The following is a 21,900-nucleotide window of genomic DNA, read 5'->3' as shown; positions in this document are numbered from 1 at the left end:
TATAAATAGATAGGTAAATAAATAACATCGGAAGCTACCCTTATATAGGGAATATACCAACACATTTTCAGTCACTGGGGACTTTAGATTTGTTTACGGAGCAGGTAGTTCCGAAAACAAATCTAGAAAAAATCATCAAAACACTTAATATTGGAAGGTACCGTCAAAGGGAGATATACTAAAAAATAAAGCCGTGTCAACATACACACAGAAAATGTCAACTTACAGTTAGTTCCGACAACAAATAATATCTTCATAGTAATCCCAGGCGGGACAAAGGCGACTTCTCTCATATCAATGAGTGCGCCCCAACTTTCTGCGTACCATTGCACCACGGCGGATAATACCTTCAAAAGGCCTAAAATCTGAATCTATTCTAATATGAAGGCTGTACTAATACGTGGCCCCATATAATAATATTTCCTAGAGAAAAAGTGCACTAAGGTACAAAATTATAGGGCTCAATTATGGCGGAGGCTAGAGTGATTACAACAGACGGACAGACAGGTTATATCTAGATCGACTCAGAATTTAAACTTGGTCAAGAATATTGTTACGAAAGTAACTGGTAGATTTAAGTTAATTTAATTTATACCTTCAGCATTTATGCTAACGAGGATATATACACTTTCATACGGGCAAAATGTGCCTCATCGAAATAATGGTTTTAGACCTCAAGTATGTTTGGACGAAACGTGTTTCAGACAATTTGGAGTCGTTTGAGCAATGTCCGTCTGTCTGTCTGTCTGGCTGGAGCGCTCGATAACTCTCGAACGGATAAACCGATTCGGTCCAAAGTTTGGCCTTCGTAATCTTTTGTCCAAACTTAGTTTAAGTTCGAAGATGGCTTATAGCGGTCCACTCCTTCGGGTACCTCCCACACGAAAGTTCGAAAATGTTCGGATATCTTGTATGTACGATAACTCTTGAAGAAAGTAACCGATTTGGTCCATAATTTGCAACTCGTGAAATGTCTACGAGACTTAGATGAGGTTTCAATATGGACTCAATCGTTCCACTCCTTCGGGTACCTCCCACACAAAATTTCGGATAAGTTCAGTTTAGGACCTGCTCTCGAATCGCTTTGATTTTTGTTTTAGCAATTTGTATTCACTGTCCCCCATACGAACGACGGTACAAGTTTCATCAGGAGCAAGTCCATACTTCCTGAGAAAATAGCCTGAATGTTGCACAAAACCCCTATGACACTGTGTGAGGTGGTTGGAGCGCAACGGATCTGCCGATTGGGTCCAAAATTTGGCCTTAGTAATATGTTGTCCAAACATACTTTAAGTTCGAAGATAATCCATATCGGTCCACTCCTTCAGGTACCTCCCCCACAAAATTTCAAAAATGTTCGGAAAATTTTTTCGTACGGTAACTTTTGAAGGGAGTGGCCGAATTGGTCCATACTTTACACATCCTAATATATCTACCAGATATAGATCAGGTTCAAATATGGACTATATTTGTCCACTTCATCCAGTACCTCCCAAACAAAATTTAGGATAAATTCACTTTAAGATCTGCTATCGAATCACTTTGATTTTCGTTGAAGCAACTTGCATTCGCTGCCTCAATTACGATGGTAAAAGTTTCTTCAGGGGCAAATCCACACTTCTTGGACAACCATCCCGAAGGGTGTAAAAATCCCCTATGGCACCATATGTAGTGGCTGGAGATCCACTTCCATAATGGTCAATGTCGATCTATTCCTTTAAGCATTTCCTCCGCAAAACTTTTGCTCTTTAAACCTAATCAACATTTTTGTCGTTTCATACGCCCAACATTTTTAAAACCCTCTAAATATATAAGTTTTTTGGGAAAAAATTGTTTCAATATACACAGGCTGAGGGTATATCTCTGTCGGCCAAGCCGACTGATACTTTTTTACTTGTTATTAGGGATTTTGTTTATTTGTATCAGTTTTGCAACAACAACTACTGTATGGATTTTTCGCTTAGGCTTAATTTACAATTTTTACTTAGCTCTTGTTTTTGTTGTTGTACTATTTCTCTGCCGGTTCTTTTGACTATTCAGTTATGTTTCTACACTGTGACGTCAGTCATTGTAGGCCCTTTTTCTCTCTCTTATTTATGACCTCTACCTATTTGTTGTTTATATTAATCCGTCTTTTTGTCTTCCTGCGAATTGGTTAGCATGGGCGAATGAGTACATAACGAAGGAAAAGCACTTGGTCGAGTGAGTTGTAATTCAGACCGCGAAAAAAAAAACGTCTGTGAAGTAAAGAGTAACCCGAATAGAGTAAAGCTTTGTGCTTCCTGAAGTTAAGCTGTATGCATAGCAACGAAATAGAGTCTTGTGTGAATAACGTCAATAATATTTGGTACAAGCCGTAATGGTACAAGCCGTAATGGAAAATAAAACAACGTTTACACGGATTTAAGTTAAACCTAATTCCGTGCCAATATATATACTCGATGGGTTCGCAAATGATTAGTTTGATGGGTAATAAGCAGAAATAAAATATCTGAATTTATAAAAATACATATTTCTGTACTGAAAATTACTTTTATCTGATATTTTGACTTTAGATGAAATCCAGCTATTTCATTTTGCGTGTGCAATACCTCATATATATTTGCTATCTATTTCAGTGCATTCTATCGCTCCCTCCTTCGCATGTAATCCACTGCACTGCTCTGGTTTTGCTTATGTTACTTTCTTAAGCATACCATTTTATAGAGATGAGATGAAATCCAGGAAGTTCTTGATATTGTAACAAGAAATTGAATACATAATTTAAAATTTGTAACTTACCTCACATATTGATTGGCTTATATTATATAAATTTAAGCGAAATATGCGATCCCTGCAATGGAAGAAGAGAAAAGAAAATATTAGTAATAGTGTACAAAATAATTTGGCAAATTGAAAAATGTAAATCATAGAGTTGTTTTTATTAAGATGGGATTTATAAATAATTCATAAAAAAACCAGAATAGAAATTCGTTAAAAAAGTTGAATTTTTGTTAAACAGTTGTAGAATAATGAAATGAAAAACAATATATAACAATGATAAAATAACAAAGGGTTTAAATAAAAAAATATTTAACCATGTTTGTAAAACCGAAATATTTTCGAACACCTCATCTGAGAACAGATTAAATATAATGTTTTCCCTTAACCAAATTTCTGAGTCTGAAAAACTTCCGTAGTGATCCAATGTCATTGGGATTCAATGTGAAATGGGCTGCCCTCATTGGCTAATTAAGTGAAAATATCTGTAATCTAATTCAAATAAAATTTACATTCCTGAATTTCTGTATTTCTTATATATATATATATATATATATATATATATATATATATATATATATATATATATATATATATATATATATATATATATATATTTTTTTTTTTTTTTCTTTAGAAAAAATATTATTTTTATCATTGATTTCGTGAGACATGCCATATTTTTCTTGGGGGTTATTCATCATTCATGAAGGCAAAGAAATTACCCTTATACCCATACATCGTAACCACCATTGGCAATCACTTGTAACAAACAGACCATAATGTTATTTTAATAACTTAACAATCAGCAGACAAAAAAATCCTCAGGTTATATAGGCAACATTAACATCAATCTAAAATCATTAATAAAAGCCAATTCGAAAGGGAAGGCGTTGTTGTGTTTTCCCTCTTTTGCTTGTTGACTATAAACATGTGATTATTTCAAGCATTTAGAATCGATTCGAGGCACAAGCCACCTACTAAGCCCAGGCACACACACACATCAACATTTCAATCATTTTTCATTTTATACATATGTATGTTCCTAGGTTTTATGTACATTGTTTGTAGCTCTATGAAGGACATGACATGTATGGCTGGCTGGCTGTCAGTCAAGAACCAAGCCAATACAACGTTTTACCCAATTCAATGTCTCAGAGGCATTTCTGTGTGGCTGGTGTTATTATTGCCAAAGCCAAGAAAAAGAAACAGAAGAAACCGAAGAAGGAAAGCGAAAAAGGTTAAAAACCATAATGTCTTTTTTGTTGCTATTGTTGTTGCTTTGATACATTGACATTTTAAGGCTTTAACCTAAATACCACCTGATGTCTTCTTGAACTTTACAAACCTGATTGATGGTTTTAGACATTTTATGTATGTATATCACAGAGTGTGTGTATTGCTGGGTGGCTATGTGTAATGTTGCTGCAGGGAGTGTTGTCATTAAGAGATTTTGTGGTAAGAACAAAAACACCAACAAAAAAAAATCAAAGAGACAAGCATACACAACACCTTACTCTTCAACAAGTCATCCATTCATCCACCACCGTTGATGATTGTCATTCAAGGTTGAAATCTATCAAAGCCTTGACACCACTCAGTTGCCACGAGCGAAGGATTACTTCCAGCCAAAAGTAAAATTCTGTGAAAAATAAAACTCTTCATTTTTTTTTCTAGGAAAAATCATCATTTTCAATATATCCGCAGTAAATTGATGAATCCCTTTTCTAAATTCTTGGAAATTACCAAATAATTTTTATTTTTCGATTTTGTTCGAAACCTGTCAATTATACGCAAGAATTTTCTCTTGAACTGTTCAATGAGTCAATGGAAATCGTTTTATTTGTTGGAAATGTTAATATATAGGAGATTACTTGTTTTGCTTTGGCGTTCAAGGTTACACAAGCCAATAAATCATGTGGATGTTGTTGTTGTCAGATAAAAAAAAATAGAAAATGAAGATGTATAAAAATTTAATCAATATGACAAGTTAGTTTGATGATTAAATTGTAAAGGCTTTGTGAAGTGTATTTATAAAGGTAGTTTAGTTGAAGATTTTTTTAGAAAATTCTGAGATTGAGTCCTATATTTCATTACCGATTATTTACAAACAATTAGAAATTAAAATAATAATCATTAGTTAATTTTCTAATTTTTGTACAACACACAAAATACAGGTAAAATCGGACAGATGATGCAAATAGAAGACACGTGTATCGGCGTTTTGAAAGTTTACGTCGGGAAGTATTCTAAATGCATGGGGGAAGTTGTACATTTTTGGAAAGATTCGAGTTAGGATTCCTTGGAATCCTTGCATTTTAGGCCCCTTGTCTGACAACGTCCCTGACTGGGAGCGCTGAATTTTCACCAAGATTGTTGCTATTGGTCCACGGTACCTCCCGACTTTCGTTATTTTCTAAGTATTCCCTAATTATGTAGACAACATAGACATCGAAATGGCTGAAATTTCGCATTTCGTTGGAAGTCGGAAATAGCTTAAATTTTGTATTACATCTTCTTAGAGAGCATTAAATCTACCCCAGAAATGTGTTGATGTAGTTCCACGTTTTGATTAATCCACCATCCATCCACGCTGAATTTTTCCCCAAAAATTTGTTGTTATAGATCCACCTTTTACTATAGGCCCCACTTTATTCCTCAACTTTCCGTAATTTCAAGATGTTAGCCTCATTATATAGTGTACGTGTGCTTCTGATCGTCTTCGTTATACTTATGAGCATAGGATTTATTAGCGAATGCCGATGCCCATTGCTGGATTTTAGAGTGTCGTCAGAATTGAGAGAATTCTCTCTATTCTTCAATTTTTCACAGTGGTGTAGTTTTTGCCAGTACATTTAAATAACCCGCTGGGGTTTCATCATTTTCATAGCTGTACCTGTTACTCTATATCTGTCTGCTCACCACCCACCCTCAATGGACTTTAAACATACATATTTCTTTAGGTCACATCACCGAACCCAGCAAAAATCATTACCAAATAATGGGTTTTTATAGTACTTTTTGGTAGTCATGACTACCTAGAAAACCCATGTCGCCGTCGCCATTTCGCCATGTCTATAACCACTAGAATAACTAGTTATTTTATGGCAACTAGAGGTAGAAAAACAAATAAAATGGAAAACATATTTTTAGTAGAGCTTGTTTTCAATTTAAACGTACTTTATATTTTTATTTTATTTTGCTCTCTGCTGGATTTGATCCCGCGAAATTCTGATTTGTATCCGAAAGCACAACGCGCTGTGCCATGCGTACAAACATTAAGGATTGTTTAAACGCTTACATGTTCACCACCAACTGATCTTTATTTTGTTAACAAAATATTCACGTGTCCACGGTGAACGTTGGACACACAACCGTCGGATTTTTTTCGGACACACACGCTCTGTGCCACTTTACTCATTACTTAGTAAGGAGTAAAGTAAGCAATTATTTTTGTACCCTTCACCATAATACGGAGAGTAAAATTAAATTTGTCATTCAGTTTGACACACGTCGAAATATTCGTAGGAGACCCTATAATGTATAAATATTTTTGATCACCATAAAATTCTAAGTCGTTATAACCATGTCCGTCTGTCCGTCCGCTCGTCTCCTGAAATCAAGATACAGCTCGCAATTTTTAAGATAGAGCTTTGTAAGTTGGTATAGAAGTTTACATTTCCCCTCGAATGTTTGGTATTGAAAATGGACTATATCGGTCTTTGTTTGGATATAGCCCCCATACAACGGTACCTCCCGATTTTCGGTATTTAGAAGGTTTTAGCCTCATTATAACACCGAAATGGCTGAAATTTGGTGTTTAGCCTTCGTTGGGTTACAAAACATTCCACCTGCAATTTGTCGGTATAGGTTCACGTCTTCATATGGCCGTCATAGAACGATACCTCCCGATTTTCGGTATTTTGAAGCTTGTGGCCCCACTATCCCACCGAAATGCCTGAAATTTGGTATTAAATCTTTGTTGTGGTATAAATCTTTCTACCTGAAATGTATCTTGAAAATGTTTTATCCTCGTTATAACACCGAAATGGCTGAAATTTGGAGTTTAGTCGTCGTTTGTGTTACAAAACTTTTCAACTGAAATTTGTCGGTATAGGTTCACGTCTTCATATAACCGTCATAGAACTGTACCTCCCGATTTTCGTTCTTTTCAAGGTTGTGCCCTCAATATTCCACCGAAATACCTGAAATTTTGTACATAGTCTTCGTTGGGGGTACAAACCTTTCCACCTAAAATGTGTCGGAATAGGTCCACGCCTTCACATAGCCCCCATAGAACAGAACCTCCGGATTTTCGATGTTTTGAAGCTTTTGTCCTCATTAATTCTCTAAAAAAGCTGAAATTTAGTATTTAGTCTTTGTTGAGGGTGTACAACTTTCCACCTGAAAATTGTCGGTATGGGTCCTCGTTTTATATAGTTCCCATAGAAAGGTACCTCCCGATTTTCGGTATTTTAAAGGTTATGGTCTCTCCCACCGACATGCCTGAAATTTGATATTTAGTCTTCGTTGGGAGTACAAACCTTCCCACCTGAAATGTGTTGGTATAGGTCCACGCCTTCACATAGCCCCCATAGAACAGTACCTCCCGAATTTCTGTGTTTTGAAGCCTTTAGCCTCATTAATTCTCTAAAACAGCCGAAATTTAGTACCTAGTCTTCATTGATGGTGTAAAACTTTCCACCTGGAAATTGTCGGTATAGGACTACGTTTTTATATAGTTTCCATAGAACGGTACCTCCCGGTTTTCAGTATTTTGAAGGTTGTAGCCTCAATATCCCATCGACATGCCTGAAATTTGGTATTTAGTCTTCGTTTTGGGTACAAACCTTTCCACCTGAAATTTGTCAGTATAGGTCCACGCCTTCATATAGCCCCATAGAAAAGTACCTCCCGATTTTCGGTATTTTGAAGGTTGTGGCCTCACTATCCCACCGAAATTGCTGAAACTTGGTATTAAGTCATCGTTGGGGGTGTACAACTTTTCACCTGAAATTTGTCGGTACAGATCCACGCCTTCATACGAGTATAGCGCCCATATTACGTACCTTCCGAAACAAATTTTTCAGTTTTATTCCAATATCACTCGTGGTGGAGGGTATAACAAGTACAGCCTGGCCGAACTTAGCGCCCTTCTTATATGTTTTATTTCATTTTATTTTATTTTACTTTATTTTATTTTATTTTATTTTATTTTATTTTATTTTATTTTATTTTATTTTATTTTATTTTATTTTATTTTATTTTATTTTATTTTATTTTATTTTATTTTATTTTATTTTATTTTATTTTATTTTATTTTATTTTATTTTATTTTATTTTATTTTATTTTATTTTATTTTATTTTTATTTTTATTTTATTTTATTTTATTTTATTTTGTTTTATTTTATTTTATTTTTTTATTTTATTTTATTTTATTTTATTTTATTTTATTTTATTTTATTTTATTTTATTTTATTTTATTTTATTTTATTTTATTTTATTTTATTTTATTTTATTCTGATTTGTGGCCGAACACACTACAGACTAGGCCTTGTTGTTTAAATGCTTACATGTGCACCACAATCTGTTTATTTTGTTAACAAAAAACTCGTGTTCCGACGGTGAGCATTGAACAAATACGCTCTGTGTCATCGTACTCATTACTTCGTAAGTATTGAAGTAAGTAGTTTTAACTTGTTGTATTACTTTGTAATGGATTACATAATGACTAAAGAATCCGAATTTTTACTGGGTAGTAGTGTATTTTTCATCAGTATATTTAAATAACCCGCTGGACTTTTATCGTTCTCATAGGTGTTCCTGCTACGCGATATATGTCAGCTCACCACCCACCCTCAATGGAAATTATAGATATTTCTTTAGGTCACATCACGAGAAGGTCAGGATCTCAGTGAAAGATATTTTATATGTATGTGCTGGACTATGCCAAGACTGTTGATTGGTATATTTTCCGCATCACGTCCACCGTTATTTGCTATTAAGACATTTCTTATCGACAATAGTAAGACATTTTATGCTATAAAAACTTTGTTTATGCTATAAAAAACTGTCCTATGCAATTTCGTAATAAAGGACAAAACGTAGTGGTTACTTTATAGAATACCTCTGTACGACCTGTAGACCGATAATTGTAGATTTAAAGAATAATATTTAGCAGTTTAAAAAAGTAATACTTTGAACGGATCAGCTTACTAATAATCCTGTATTTTAAAGCAAATACCCATCCCGTGTCATCATTTATTTACCATTAAATTCTCTTAATATTACCAAAAATATTATTTCCAACAAAAAAGCCTCTTCATAATTGTGTAGGCATATTTACAATCCACTTAAATTTTCCTCTTAATAACCGTAAATGAGCATAATTTCTTATGACTGACCCTTATCTAAATATTAATAATTTTTCAACATTATGCAGTCGTAATCATTTTTTTTTTTTTTTTGAGAGATTAATTTCCTCTGTGACATTTATTTGGAGTGGCATGCTTTCTTTTTGTTTTTTTTTTTGTGCATCCCACATCAAATAATGCTATAATTTAACAAATTATGTACTTAACTTTTATCATAACCCCTTATTTGTAAATGACCGAACTGAACTGGCGACCCTTCATTAGAAATTTGTCAATGGCCAAAATAGGAATACGAAGAATTTGTAGAATTTCAATGGCCAGTTGACGGTTACAGAATGTTGTATTTTTGGGGAAGCAAAGAAAAGGTCGTAGATTTCCAAAAAGAAAGAAAAAAAACTCAAAAGAAATTAAGGCAACTTCCAGTGAATGAGGTATAGAAGATGTGTGTGTCTGTTTGCCCTTATTTGTATTTACTACTCATGATGCTGAAAAGTAAGTTAGAAGCATCATCATCAGCCAACAAATCATAATTTTTCACAATGAAATAAAATTATAAATGTGACTTCTAGCTAGAAAAGGATCCACTCAACCAAAACCCCAATCATCTTAAAAGTGACACAACAACAACAAATTCAAACAACATTTCACAATGCTTTTTGTTTGGGGGGACCATAGAGTAATAGAAATGTCTATGGCGGAACCACAATGGAGGCCAAGATGGCAAGGAGAAAGAAAAACGAAGAAGGAAGATATGTATGAATTGGAGCACAAGTAATAACCATAATGGCCATGGGGAATGATGATGACGACAATGATGATGATGGCCCTGACGATGACAAGGAAGCTGATATTTTGTAAAATGATGTTGTGCCGGACTGGCTGGTGGCAGTGGTGGTAGCCATGATGATAATGGCAATAGTCATGTCGATGAGGCCATTGGTGATTATGTTGATTGTAATGGTTATTGGTTGAACTAAATGTGGTGACGAGCTAGACATTTGACCATGAGACCATACAGGCCACATAGCATTTATGAAAAAAAAATAAATTTTTGACTTTTTAATATTGTTTTTTTTTTTATTTTCTTTCTTTTTGGTTGGCTTAAATTTCCTGCTAAGTGGAGCAGAAAAATTAGTTTTGAAAAGTGCTTAAAAGGTCACATTTTTGTGGGGGCAGGGTATTGTACATAATTGTTAGCTAAAAATAAGGTGTTTTTGGACAAAGGGTGTTTTATCTCACAATTTTAAGATTTAAAATTAAAGTTTGCCAATTTTTTAAACGTTTATAATAGAAAACTCTCCTCTCTTTACATAATCTAATTTTTTCTTCCATATTTCAAATATTATTTAAGTCTCTTGTGTTCATTGTGGTTAAAAATTGTTCTCTAACAACGCTCATTAATCTTCATTTTATAACAACAACTTCTAGTTGTTGCAGTAGTTGTAGTTTACCCAACCTTTACTCTAGCCATTATTTAACCGGATGCTTGTTAAGTACTTCGCAGCACCATCATCATCCTTTGCATGTAGAAAAGACAGTAGTCAAACATTCAGCCAACCAGGCAGACAGCCAGCCAGCCAATGAACTTAACATGGCTTGAAACAAATGGCAAACGTCATTTGAGGAAACATCGGTACAGACATTTGCTAAAGGGGAAAATGGTCGATAATTCCAAGCATAGCCATGCAAATGTATTATGGCAAAATGAATGGATATTAAGTGATTTGATTTTTTTCTTTACGTCATTCATTAGAATCCTAATTATTCTCTGTATAGAAAAAAAATGGAATTGGAAGTTTCATTCGATTATGTCATTTGATAACAGCAGAGAAGATAAATTTTGGGTAATTATTACTAATTGTAATTAAGTTTAAGTTGAAATACCAATGATGAAAGGTAAATATAGCTTTATATAAAATTTACGTACTTATGTTTTTTATACGCTTCACCATAAGATGTAGGGTATAACTATATATGTCATTCCGTTTGTATCAGATCGAAATATTCGTCGGAGACCCTATAAAGTATGTATATATATTCTTGATCAGCATAAAATTCGATGTCTATATAACCATGTATCCATATCCGTCTGTCTGTTGAAATCAAGATACACCTTACAATATATAACATAGGGCTTTATAATTTGGTACAGAGGTTTATATTACTCCTTGGATGTTGTTATAGAAAATTACCTATATCGGTCCACGTTTTGATATACACGATCAACGAGTGGCGTTAAACGGAATCGAATGGTAAAATTGTAGAACTCTTAAAGAGAAGGCAACTGAAACAAGTAAGAACGGCGTTAAGGCCGACACTTTTTATACCCTACACCACGAAAGTATTAAGTTCTTCCACTTATTGCAGGATAGGATGCCTTCAAAAGAGCTCATAAGGGGCGTCATCGTAGATCTTTCCAAAACATGGATCAATATTTACAAATTGAGCTTTTGAACTTCAAGCAAAACACAATATTAAATTACAGCAACCTCGCACACTGCAAAATATGAGCACTTTAGCGGAACTTTACTAATAACTTTTAATGGAAAAGGTGTAGATTCCTAAAATTTTGCACAAATGTTTCTTATATTAGTTTACAGTGTCGGACTCAAATTGGGCCACATAGACCCGCGGTTTCCTGTAGCGGTCATGTAACGGTGGCTGCCGTTTTTACGTTTTACATTCATTTTTCAATCGATTTTGATGCAAATTGGTATATTGAGTTTTCAGCGAATAGAAAACTTATGTACAAAATATTTTCAATATAGGTTCGCGTTTTGGAATAGCCCCATATGCCGGGTTCCCTCATATTGGGTATTTTAAAGGTTAAAGACAAAAATTACAGCCGATTTTGATGCAAATGTAAATTTTAAGATGTTAACGAATAAAAAACCTCCTCACACAAAAGCTGTCAACATAGGTCCACTTCTGGGTGAAGCCCCACAACCCTACACATCTATTAAGGAGTAAAATGTCAATATTTTTTGTTTTCAATTATATATATATAATGTTTATTGGTCCATTCAGCAGATCTGTACCATTAATTTTGTTAATAATGTCTTTCAGATCAAGTTCAGGTCTGCACTGCATTACAATTTTTAACGTATTTTAGTATTTGTACCGCAGCATCTAAAAATGTTGCACTATATGTAAATCACCAACATTTAGAGGTCAAAACTATGAAAAATTGCGAGAGGTTTCTTAATTTTACAGAAATTATCACTGTTAGAATTAGTGAGTCCATTTTTTCAAAACACAGTCAAAAATGGAGTTCATTGTCGCGTTTACCTTCCACTTTTGGAAAATGCAACTGAATGAAATTCCGGAAGTCTTTTTCGAAAATCTTGAATATCTCCAAAGACCGCGCGATACCCCACCAGTTTTATAGCTTTGCGAACAGAGGAGAATCCAATCTTTCAGATTATATATATCTTAACACGTGAATGTACGTAACTCACTTTTGAAATGACCACGGAAAATAAAAAATGACAAGTTTGAAAACTTCAAAAAATCACTTCTTTCCGACTAAAATTGCACGAAAACAATAACGGGTTTTTGCATTTTTTTAAAGTGTAAAATATCATAATTATTTTGTAAAATATTAAGAAAAATAAATCATGGCCTACTGACTTACCATTTGTCCGCGCCACTCCATTTTTTTAATGAATCAAAAATACATTTCTTACAAAAAAAAATATTAAACAAAAGTGCAACTTTAAGTGCATTTTTTAGTCGTTTCGTGGAGTAAATCGGCAAACTGAGTATAGACCATTTGCAGTGGAGTACTTAGCTAACGAATTCAATAAAAGTTTAATTAATTTCATTTCTTTGAAAATCCCTTAAAGTTCCACTAAACTTCCCAAATTTCGCACTGTGCCTCGGTTCGAAAATTTGACAAAAAAAAAACTCGAAATACATAAAATTGGGCAATATCGGCTAGATTTAAACCTGGATATATATGGACAGTGTGTTTGCAAGTAAGTTTTCTATCTTTTGGGAAACCAAAAATCCAATTAACCACCAATTCGGTAGAAAAATGTGACTAAAAACTTAAGAACAACTGGCTACGCTTTTGGGGGTTAAAGCAAAGTGTGAACATATACAGGGAATCATCCTGTCGGGGCTATATGAAGACTTGGGCCTATAAAAACAAAATTTCTGGTGGAAAGTTTTATGCCCCCAACTAAGACTAAAAAACAAACTTAAACCATTTGAGGGACAGTTCTATGAAGACGTGAAGCAATACGTACAAATTTCATTTGGGAACTTGTATACCCCCAAAGAAGCCTGGGGGTCAAAGCAAAGCATGAACCTATACAGGGAATCATTCTGTGGGGACTGTATGAAGACGTGGGTCTATAAAAACACAATTTCAGGTGGAATGTTTTATGCACCCAACTAAGACTGAATAACAAGTTTAAATCATTTGAGGGGCAGTTCTATGGGGCTATATTAAGACGTGGAGCAATACCGAGTATTTCATTTGGGAACTTGTATACCCCCAACGAAGCCTAAATACTAAATTTAAGCCTTTTCGGTGGGATATTGTGGCTTCAGTCTTCAAAATACATACCGAAAATCGGGAGGTACCGTCCTATGACGGCTACTTGAAGATGATGACATGTACCGACAAATTTCAGGTGGAAAATTGTATGCCCCCAACGAGGACTAAATACCAAACTTCAGCCGTTTCGTTGAAATATTGTGGCCACAACCTTCAAAATATGGAAAATCGGAAGGTACTTTTCTATGGAGGCTATATAAAGGCGTGGACCTATATACCGACGAATTCCAGGTGGAAAGTTTTATACCCTCAACGAAGACTAAATACTAAATTTTAGGAATTTCGGTGAAATATTGAGGCCACAACCTTCAAAATATGGAAAATCGAAGGTACTTTTCTAAGGGGGCTATATAAAGGCGTGGACCTATATACAGACATATTCCAGGTGCAAAGTTTTATACCTTCAACAAAGACTAAATGCCAAATTTCAGGCATTTCAGTCGGATATTGTGGCCACAATCAAAAATCAGGAGGTACTGTTCTATGGGGGCTATTTGAAAACGTGGACCTATACCGACAAATTTCAGATGGAAAGTGTTACATCTCCAACGAAGACTAAATACCAAATTTTAGATATTTCGGTGTGTTAATGAGGCTAAAACTTTCAAAGTACCGAAAATCAGGAGGCACTAATCTATGGGGGCTATTTGAAAATGTGGACCTATAGCGACAACTTTCAGATGGAAAGTGTTACACCCCCCAACGAAGACGAGCTACCAAACTTCTATCATTTCGGTGAGATATTGAGGACACAACCTTCAAAATACCGAAAATCGGGAGGTACCGTTCTGTAGGGGTTTTATGAAGACGTGGACCTATACGAACAAATTTCAGGTGGAAAATTTTGCACGCTAACACTAAATACCAAATTTCAGCCATTTCGAGTCGATATTGAGGACAAAACCTTCAAAATACCGAAAATCGGGAGGTACCGTTCTGTAGGGGTTATATAAAGACGTGGATCTATACGGACGAATTTCAGGTGGAAAGTTTTGTACCCCCAACAAAGACTAAATACTAAATTTTAGCTATTTCGTTGAGGATACAGCTTTCAGAATACCGAAAATCGGGAGGTACCGTTCCATAGGGGCAATATCAAAACGTGGACGTATATTACCCATTTTCAATATCAAACATCCTAGGAGCATTAGAAACTTTTATACCAAATTATAATTACAAAGCTATATCTTAAAAAGTGCAAGCTGTATCTTAACAGACAGACGGACAGACAAACATGGCTATTTCGACTTAGAATTTTATGCTTATAAAGAATATACATATATTAGGCCTGGGCGATTTGTGCGGATGGAAAAAAACGTTAACGGGCGCCTGGGGTTTCTGATTCTTGGGATTGTACATAACAAAAATGCCTACTAGACCATAGATCTAAAGTGAAAATCGAGCCCCCGGATTTTGTCTTGAAGTTTTTTTAGCCAGGTTTTTTTGGATATTTTTGCATATAACAGCCAAACCATTGAGATTTTCGATTCAACACAAATACAATAATTATAGCCAAGACAATAATTAAGAACTCTCTGGTACATCACAATAGCATTGGAATGCTCCTTCAGGCAGTTATAGCCTCGAGAAGGTGCACATTTTTCAGAAAATATCGATAAATGACACTGTGCTACAAAATGGGACTCAAAGTCAGTGGGTGAAAAATTCCTTTTGGAGATGAAAGCTCTTGGTAAGTATACTAAGAACGCCAAGGGAAATTTTCACCATAGGTCAAGTTTCTGTGATATCGCGTCATTAATGGTTTAATTTTGGCCCCTAATTTTGTGAGAAAATAACTTCATATCTCTGTTAAGCGTTATTGTAGCTTCGGCCATAACTGCCTGAAGGAGTGTTCCAATGCTTTTGCGATGTTATAGAGAGTTCTTAATTATTGCCTTGGCTACATCTTTTATCTTTGTGTTGGATCGAAAATCTCAGTGGTTTGGCTGTTATATGCCGAAATATCAAAAAAAAAAAAAAAAAAACATGAAAAAAACTTCAAGTCACCATTCAGGTCTTGATTTTCACCGTAGACATATTGTCTAGTGGACTTTTTTGCTCAGTACAATCCCAAAAATCAGAAACTCTAGGCGCTTGGATGGTGTTCAAAACGCCCCACCCTAATATATACTTAATAGGGTCACCGACGAATATTTCGATGTGTTACAAACGGAGCGACAAATTTAATTATACCTTCCAACCCTGAACAGTCCTTAAACTGCACTCAAGCGCAAATGAACTTTTTTGAGCAAGGTACCGGAAAGACGTTGTACATCATCGAATTTAAGTTCGAGAGATATGTTAACAAATGATGGATGTTCACACCAGTCGTTTTAGGTGGTAGCTGTAGAACTTTTTGACCACTAAGTCAGGAATCATTTTGAAAGAAAACATTTTTTAGGGAAGTATTACGCTGTGCATAGATTGGGCCAATGTCAGTAACTTCTTTCGATAATTATCTACTTCACTGGCCTTTTTTCGATGGTCGGCTTAGGTTTTCTTGTTGGTGTTATTTGACGATTATGTCAGGATGAATGATAAGCGTGGTCTCAGAATAGCCTTTAAACTGCACATAACAAAAATGTTGATGTTTTCTGAGGAAGGTACCAGAAAGTGTGGACCGATAAAACCCTTATTTGAATGTTTTAAATGTTGAGAAGATATTTTACAATCTGTAAAGTTTCGATCTTAGTTATAGTGCTAGTCAGTCATTTTTTTGGTGTAGACAGAGTTTTTGAAGCTTTTCGACTATCATCTTAGGTAGTATAAAGCTATTTTTCTGTAATTGCCCCGAACAAGTCAGTACTGTCGTAATGGGGGCCGCACAGTGGTTCGGAATCGTTTTTTCCTGGTCACAATTCTGTAACTTTTGAACGGATAGAGATATTTTCATAATTCTTTTTTTTTTTTTTTTGTTAAACAGATAACACAATCAGCTTTCAGATAGCAGTCAGAGAAACTCAAGGTCAACGTATAACATTTGATTTTTTCCTATTTTTCATCAAACTAGCACTGTTTTTGTGTTTTTTTATATCTTCCTATATAAAAATACCAAAAAAAACTAAAAAACTTTTTCAAAAAATTTAAAAAAAAAATGCAAAAAATTTTAATTTTTCAAAAATTAAAAAATACTGCTTGGGTTTTCACAAAACTTATATAACTCGTATAAAAACTCATATACTTAAAAAAATTTCCATTTGTTTAAAGAAGCAGTATGGAAAAAACACATTTTTACCCATATAATTTCAAAAAATTTAAAAAAGTGTTAAACGTACGGAACTGGACGCGTACAAAAGCATATATGGACTGAAATAGGAGACTCTCGGGCATCTTTCTGTGAAAACAGAACATTGTTCCATAATGTTCCATAAATGTTCTAGTCCAGTGATTTTGCAATTTCATAAAATTTAGTACCTGAGGAAAAATAAAATAGCTCATGTGGTGTAAACGCTACGGTAATTTATTCAAACGATTTTTAAAGCCCACAACCTACCGCACAAAAATACAATAAACACAATATCTGTTATAGTTCCCGAGAAATAGCTACTTCTTTCTCTAGAAATTTGAAAAAATTACCTATTTCCCAAAAATGGGGAAAATGTTCGTCTTTAGGGGCAACCCACGCCTACACCTTCCAATATTTTGACCTAATTTTTCCGTTCCCTTAGTTCTAATATGCTTACTATCGAATCCCATATGGGAATTAAATATCTTTGACAGAACAAACTTTTGATTTTTGTCCAGGAAAATCAATTTCTGAACCACCGTGGGGCGCAAGGACAACCTGTTGCAGAAAATTTCAAAACGATCCGAACTATCGAATTTTTCAGAATTGTGTTTACTTCTTCCGGGAAGACACCCCAGTCGACTAAATCATAATTTTTAAAACAATCTTGTCGTATTCCATTCCGTGAACTTAAATTGAGGATCCAAAGTCATGTGGAGGGCAGTAATCATTGCCTTGTGTTATTTTTCCAAGAATTTTAATTTTTTGTACCAATTTTTCAATCTTTTCAATTTCGATTTTGTTTTTCGCAGTTTGTCACATAAAAACCAAAAGATAATTAATACATACATATGCATACAATTCCGTAAGCATTGCTTTCCAGTACTCTACACAAATTTCTCTATAAATTGGGAAGGTAACCGCCGAGTCTCTGTACCACCACAACAAAGCCAAGTAAAGTGCTTAATAAAGTTGCGTTTGGTAGTGTGTTAAAATTTTCTACATACGAACATATACATATGTATAATATGGTGTGTACACATGTATACATTAACAACGTGTACATAGTGCGAGAGTATAGCGAGCAGACATTTTAGCAGACAAAAAATCATTAATTTATAATTACGTATGCTAAAAGAGTTTTCTCCGCTGCCGCTTTATAGTGGTTAGTACCAAAAATAGGAAACAGGAAACGGAAATAAGTTTATGAAAGTTGCTGTAATATGCCGTCGTTAGCATATAGCACATAATTTCGTAACCATGCATACATACGTACGTACATATGGGTACTTTGAAAACTATTTTTGGGAACACAAAATATACATTAACCAAAGTCGCTATGTATGTACGTAAATTGTGGTTCTTAAAAGTAAAATGTGTAAATGGTATATTTTGTCTAAAATACTTGGCTTAAATATTTTGTAATATGGGCTTTGGGTGTTTGAAATAAAAATTAAAATATAGTCATTTAATTTATATATACTTAACAAATTTGATGTAAGGTTTTCTCAGCCTTATAATTCTGTATAACAAATTATTTCTACACTTTTTTCAACTTGGTCTTATTGGGCTTTTTGTTTTATGTTTTTTAGATCAAAACATAAACAATGTACTTTTTTCCAACATCTTCAAAGATAATTTTTTTAATAAATAATTATTTCCTCAGAATTAACATTTAATAATAATATTGTCGTATTAAGGTTCAATGAAATAAACACTATTGTTAAACTAATAAAAAATCAAAAATAATTATAATTAGTGTAAATATATAACAGAACTTTCATAATGCTAAATTATCACAGGCGGTAGGAATACGAACGAATATTGAAACAAAAATCTTTATTCCAATTTAATATCTACTAGAGTGATGTGGTAGGAATACGAGCGAATATTGAAACCAAAATCTTTATTCCAATTTAATATCTACTAGAGTGATGTTTTTTGGTACACTTTTGTTTTATCCGAATTGTCCTGTCTTGCACTTTCTCTTTTGTTCTAACCATGACTAATTTATTTTAAATCATGTTTTACAACATTTCTTATTTTCTGTTCCGTCAGTTAGTTCTTAACTGTTATGTGCGGAAACAGGAAATGGAAGTACTTAGAAAGAACTTTAGAATAATGTCTGTAATTAATTGCAGCATCACTAAGTGAACGAGTTGGAAGTTCACATCATTCACATTAACTAATGATTGGTTTTATTGTTAAGAACATATAATTTGCAATTGTTCGATTTGATAGAAAAGTCTTTATATTCTGTTTAGTTAAATAAATAACTACCTAGGATAACAAGTCTTAAGAATGTAAGGAAACTTTTGTGGCTGCATAAATGTATAAAGGTTATGAAGTGGAGCTGCTAAAGGTATGGCGTCTAGAATAAAAACGATGTGATAGACTATATTTGGGATAATTTGCACTATAGCGTTGAATATTTAACAAGCAAAAACAGCTACAACTAAATTGTCAGGGAATGTACAGGGATGGTCCCGGTGAAAATAGGCTACATATTTTGCTGTCTATCGGAGGGGGCGGGGAACTTCCCATACATCCTATTTTTATCAAATGCTATATCTTTATAAATAAAAATCAAATGTCGTTTGTTGGTAATTGCATCACTAGAGAACAGCTTTACCAGATAGGATATATTTTCTAAATGTCGATCAAAGCCCAACATAAGTTTTTATGGAAGGAAATATTGACTACGCCCACTTTTTTTAAATTTGTTATATCCACAAAACTACTGAACTGAACTACTGATTTTGAAACATTCAGGGAATGTACAGGGATGTTAAGAATAGGCCGCATATTTTGTTGAATATTTGAACAAAAGCTATATTTGCAATGGTAATAAATGATTCGGTTTGAAAATTTACGAATTAATCTAGAATCTAGGTATTTTAAATATTTTTTATTTCAAAAACAGTGGTAATGTTTATTTTATGTATATCGGAGGAGGTTAGTTACCTTTCCCACGCCTTTCTTTTAAACGTTACATGCATATGCCAAACTTATAATTATGATTATATCGATTTAGCATTAATTTTAGCAGAAAATGGGGTTGTGTCTCCGACCCTAGGTACATATTTGGAGCCAAAATCCCGAACCATGCCCACTTTTTTAAATATGTTATATCTTGACAACTCTTTTCAATACATTATTTTCCCAAAACTGCTGAACCTAATTTCATGAAAATTTCAGATAATATTCAGGAATGTCCCGTGTTCCAAAATGCTACATATTTGTTGACAAATTTCGGGGGCCTATTGTTTTATAATCGCTATATTTGCTAAACTTATGAGGGCATCGGCTTGCGAAATCATTTTCGAGACAACAGTGTTTGCGCCTCCGCTCAAGTATTCTTTCTTGGTTCCCGAAGTCCCGACAAGTTATATCTCGAAAACTAAAGAACCGATTTTCATGTAACTTTGTGGAAAGTGCAGTGGTACATGTAGGCATGAATTTCGGTGTTGGCACGCCATCCCCTATTAAGAAAAACGATATATTTACAAATTTCCTTAAATGTTGAGGTTCAACGGTCCAAAAGCCACGAAGAACTAAAAACATATAAGTCGCAATAAGCGGGAGAATTTGATCCTACCGTTTTTTTTTAACTTTTATAACACTGTGAACACAAATTTTGGGGAAGAAATAATTCCTTTTGGAGATGAACATTTCGAAGCTGAAAAACGTCATCTTGTGGTACTTTTATAACGTCTCTTAAAATAAAGGACCAAAAGGACGTTGAAAGAAGCGAACTAGAAGATCGAAATGTTCGACGAAAATAATCCTCATTCGATGTAATCTTATAAATAAGCTAAAGCAACAGTGAACAAAAATATAACGCTAATTCCTGATGGCTTACAGGGTCTCTAGCAAAAACTTCATCACGCCATAACGCGGAAGTTCGACTCACGGCGTATCTGTCCTTCGGGGTTCTTGATATACTCACCAAGGACATCCATCCCCAAAAGGAATTATCTCTTCCCCAGACTTTCACCTCCATTTTGTTGCATAAGGATAAGGATAGGCGACATGGACAATAGTAAATCGTAAACATCATCATTGGGTGAAAAGATGCGACAAAGTCCGTAAGAAAAAAAGAAAGGTTACAGACAAAATCTCTTGAAAAATTTAGAATCCTCAATGAATAACTCGGTTTGACAATGAACCCAAAGAAATGAGGTAGAAAAAAACTATTTTTGAGTTGTAAAGCATAAAGTCCATAAAAAGTTGTTATTAAAATCTATACGACGGGCCAGTAACGAGTTTACTAGTAAGGTATAAATTTTGTAACAATCCAAGAACTGCCTTTAAACTTTTATGGGCGACATACCTTAAGAACACACAGAAAACATTCTGTTCAGGAAAAATACGAGGGCTAATCGCAAAATTTCGACCTTAATAATGAAAACTCGAATATTTACCTTCAAAAATAATTTTATATTTCCTTTTATGCACTCAAACCAATAGTTGAAGCACTTTTTGCACTCCAATTAAGACACCTCCTTTTGGAGCATCTTCTGGCGATTCTTTTTTGCGGCCATGTGTTCGTGCAATATCGAATGTTAGCTGGTGGAGGAAATGCCCAAGGATTCCTCTATCTCACGGTATATAACTTGGCGATCTTAATTAATTCGTTCACGCGCGGTTTATATTTTTTCTGGCACAACATTTTTGAACGACTCTCACGATCTTCGCTTTTAAGCGAGCATCGGCCACGATTGAATTCTTTGAACCAGTTTTCCACTGTGTCATAGGATGATGCTGCATAGCCTTACAAAGTTTTAATTTGATCAATGCACACTTGCCGCGATATTCCCGTCGAAAATTTTGAAAAATGATCGGCTGGAATTATTTACAAGTAAATTCCATTTTTTGGCAAATTGATTTTTTGTGGTCGCTGTAAACAGCTTAACACAGGGTCGGACGTCAAACTGTACTGATTACGTTTATACCAAAACATATCAAACTCTCC

The 21,900-nt window shown here is 34.3% G+C and overlaps 1 protein-coding gene across 2 annotated transcripts in view; it reads right to left on the bottom strand.

The window, feature by feature from the left end:
* LOC141404982 (semaphorin-2A-like) overlaps positions 1-21,900 on the bottom strand; it is a 439,686-nt gene that overhangs the window by 86,851 nt on the left and 330,935 nt on the right. For both annotated transcript variants that reach the window (XM_073988869.1, XM_073988871.1), the window contains exon 4: positions 2,782-2,833. In XM_073988869.1, the coding sequence (XP_073844970.1) occupies positions 2,782-2,833 (52 nt within the window). The remainder of the gene's footprint in view (positions 1-2,781; positions 2,834-21,900) is intronic.

The sequence above is a fragment of the Musca autumnalis genome, unplaced genomic scaffold (assembly GCF_047663935.1).
Source record: "Musca autumnalis isolate F117 unplaced genomic scaffold, ASM4766393v1 scaffold_5, whole genome shotgun sequence".
Classification (NCBI taxonomy): Eukaryota; Metazoa; Arthropoda; class Insecta; order Diptera; family Muscidae; genus Musca; species Musca autumnalis.
The sequence above is the reverse complement of the archived record's forward strand: the minus strand, read 5'-3'. Positions and strand labels throughout refer to the sequence as shown.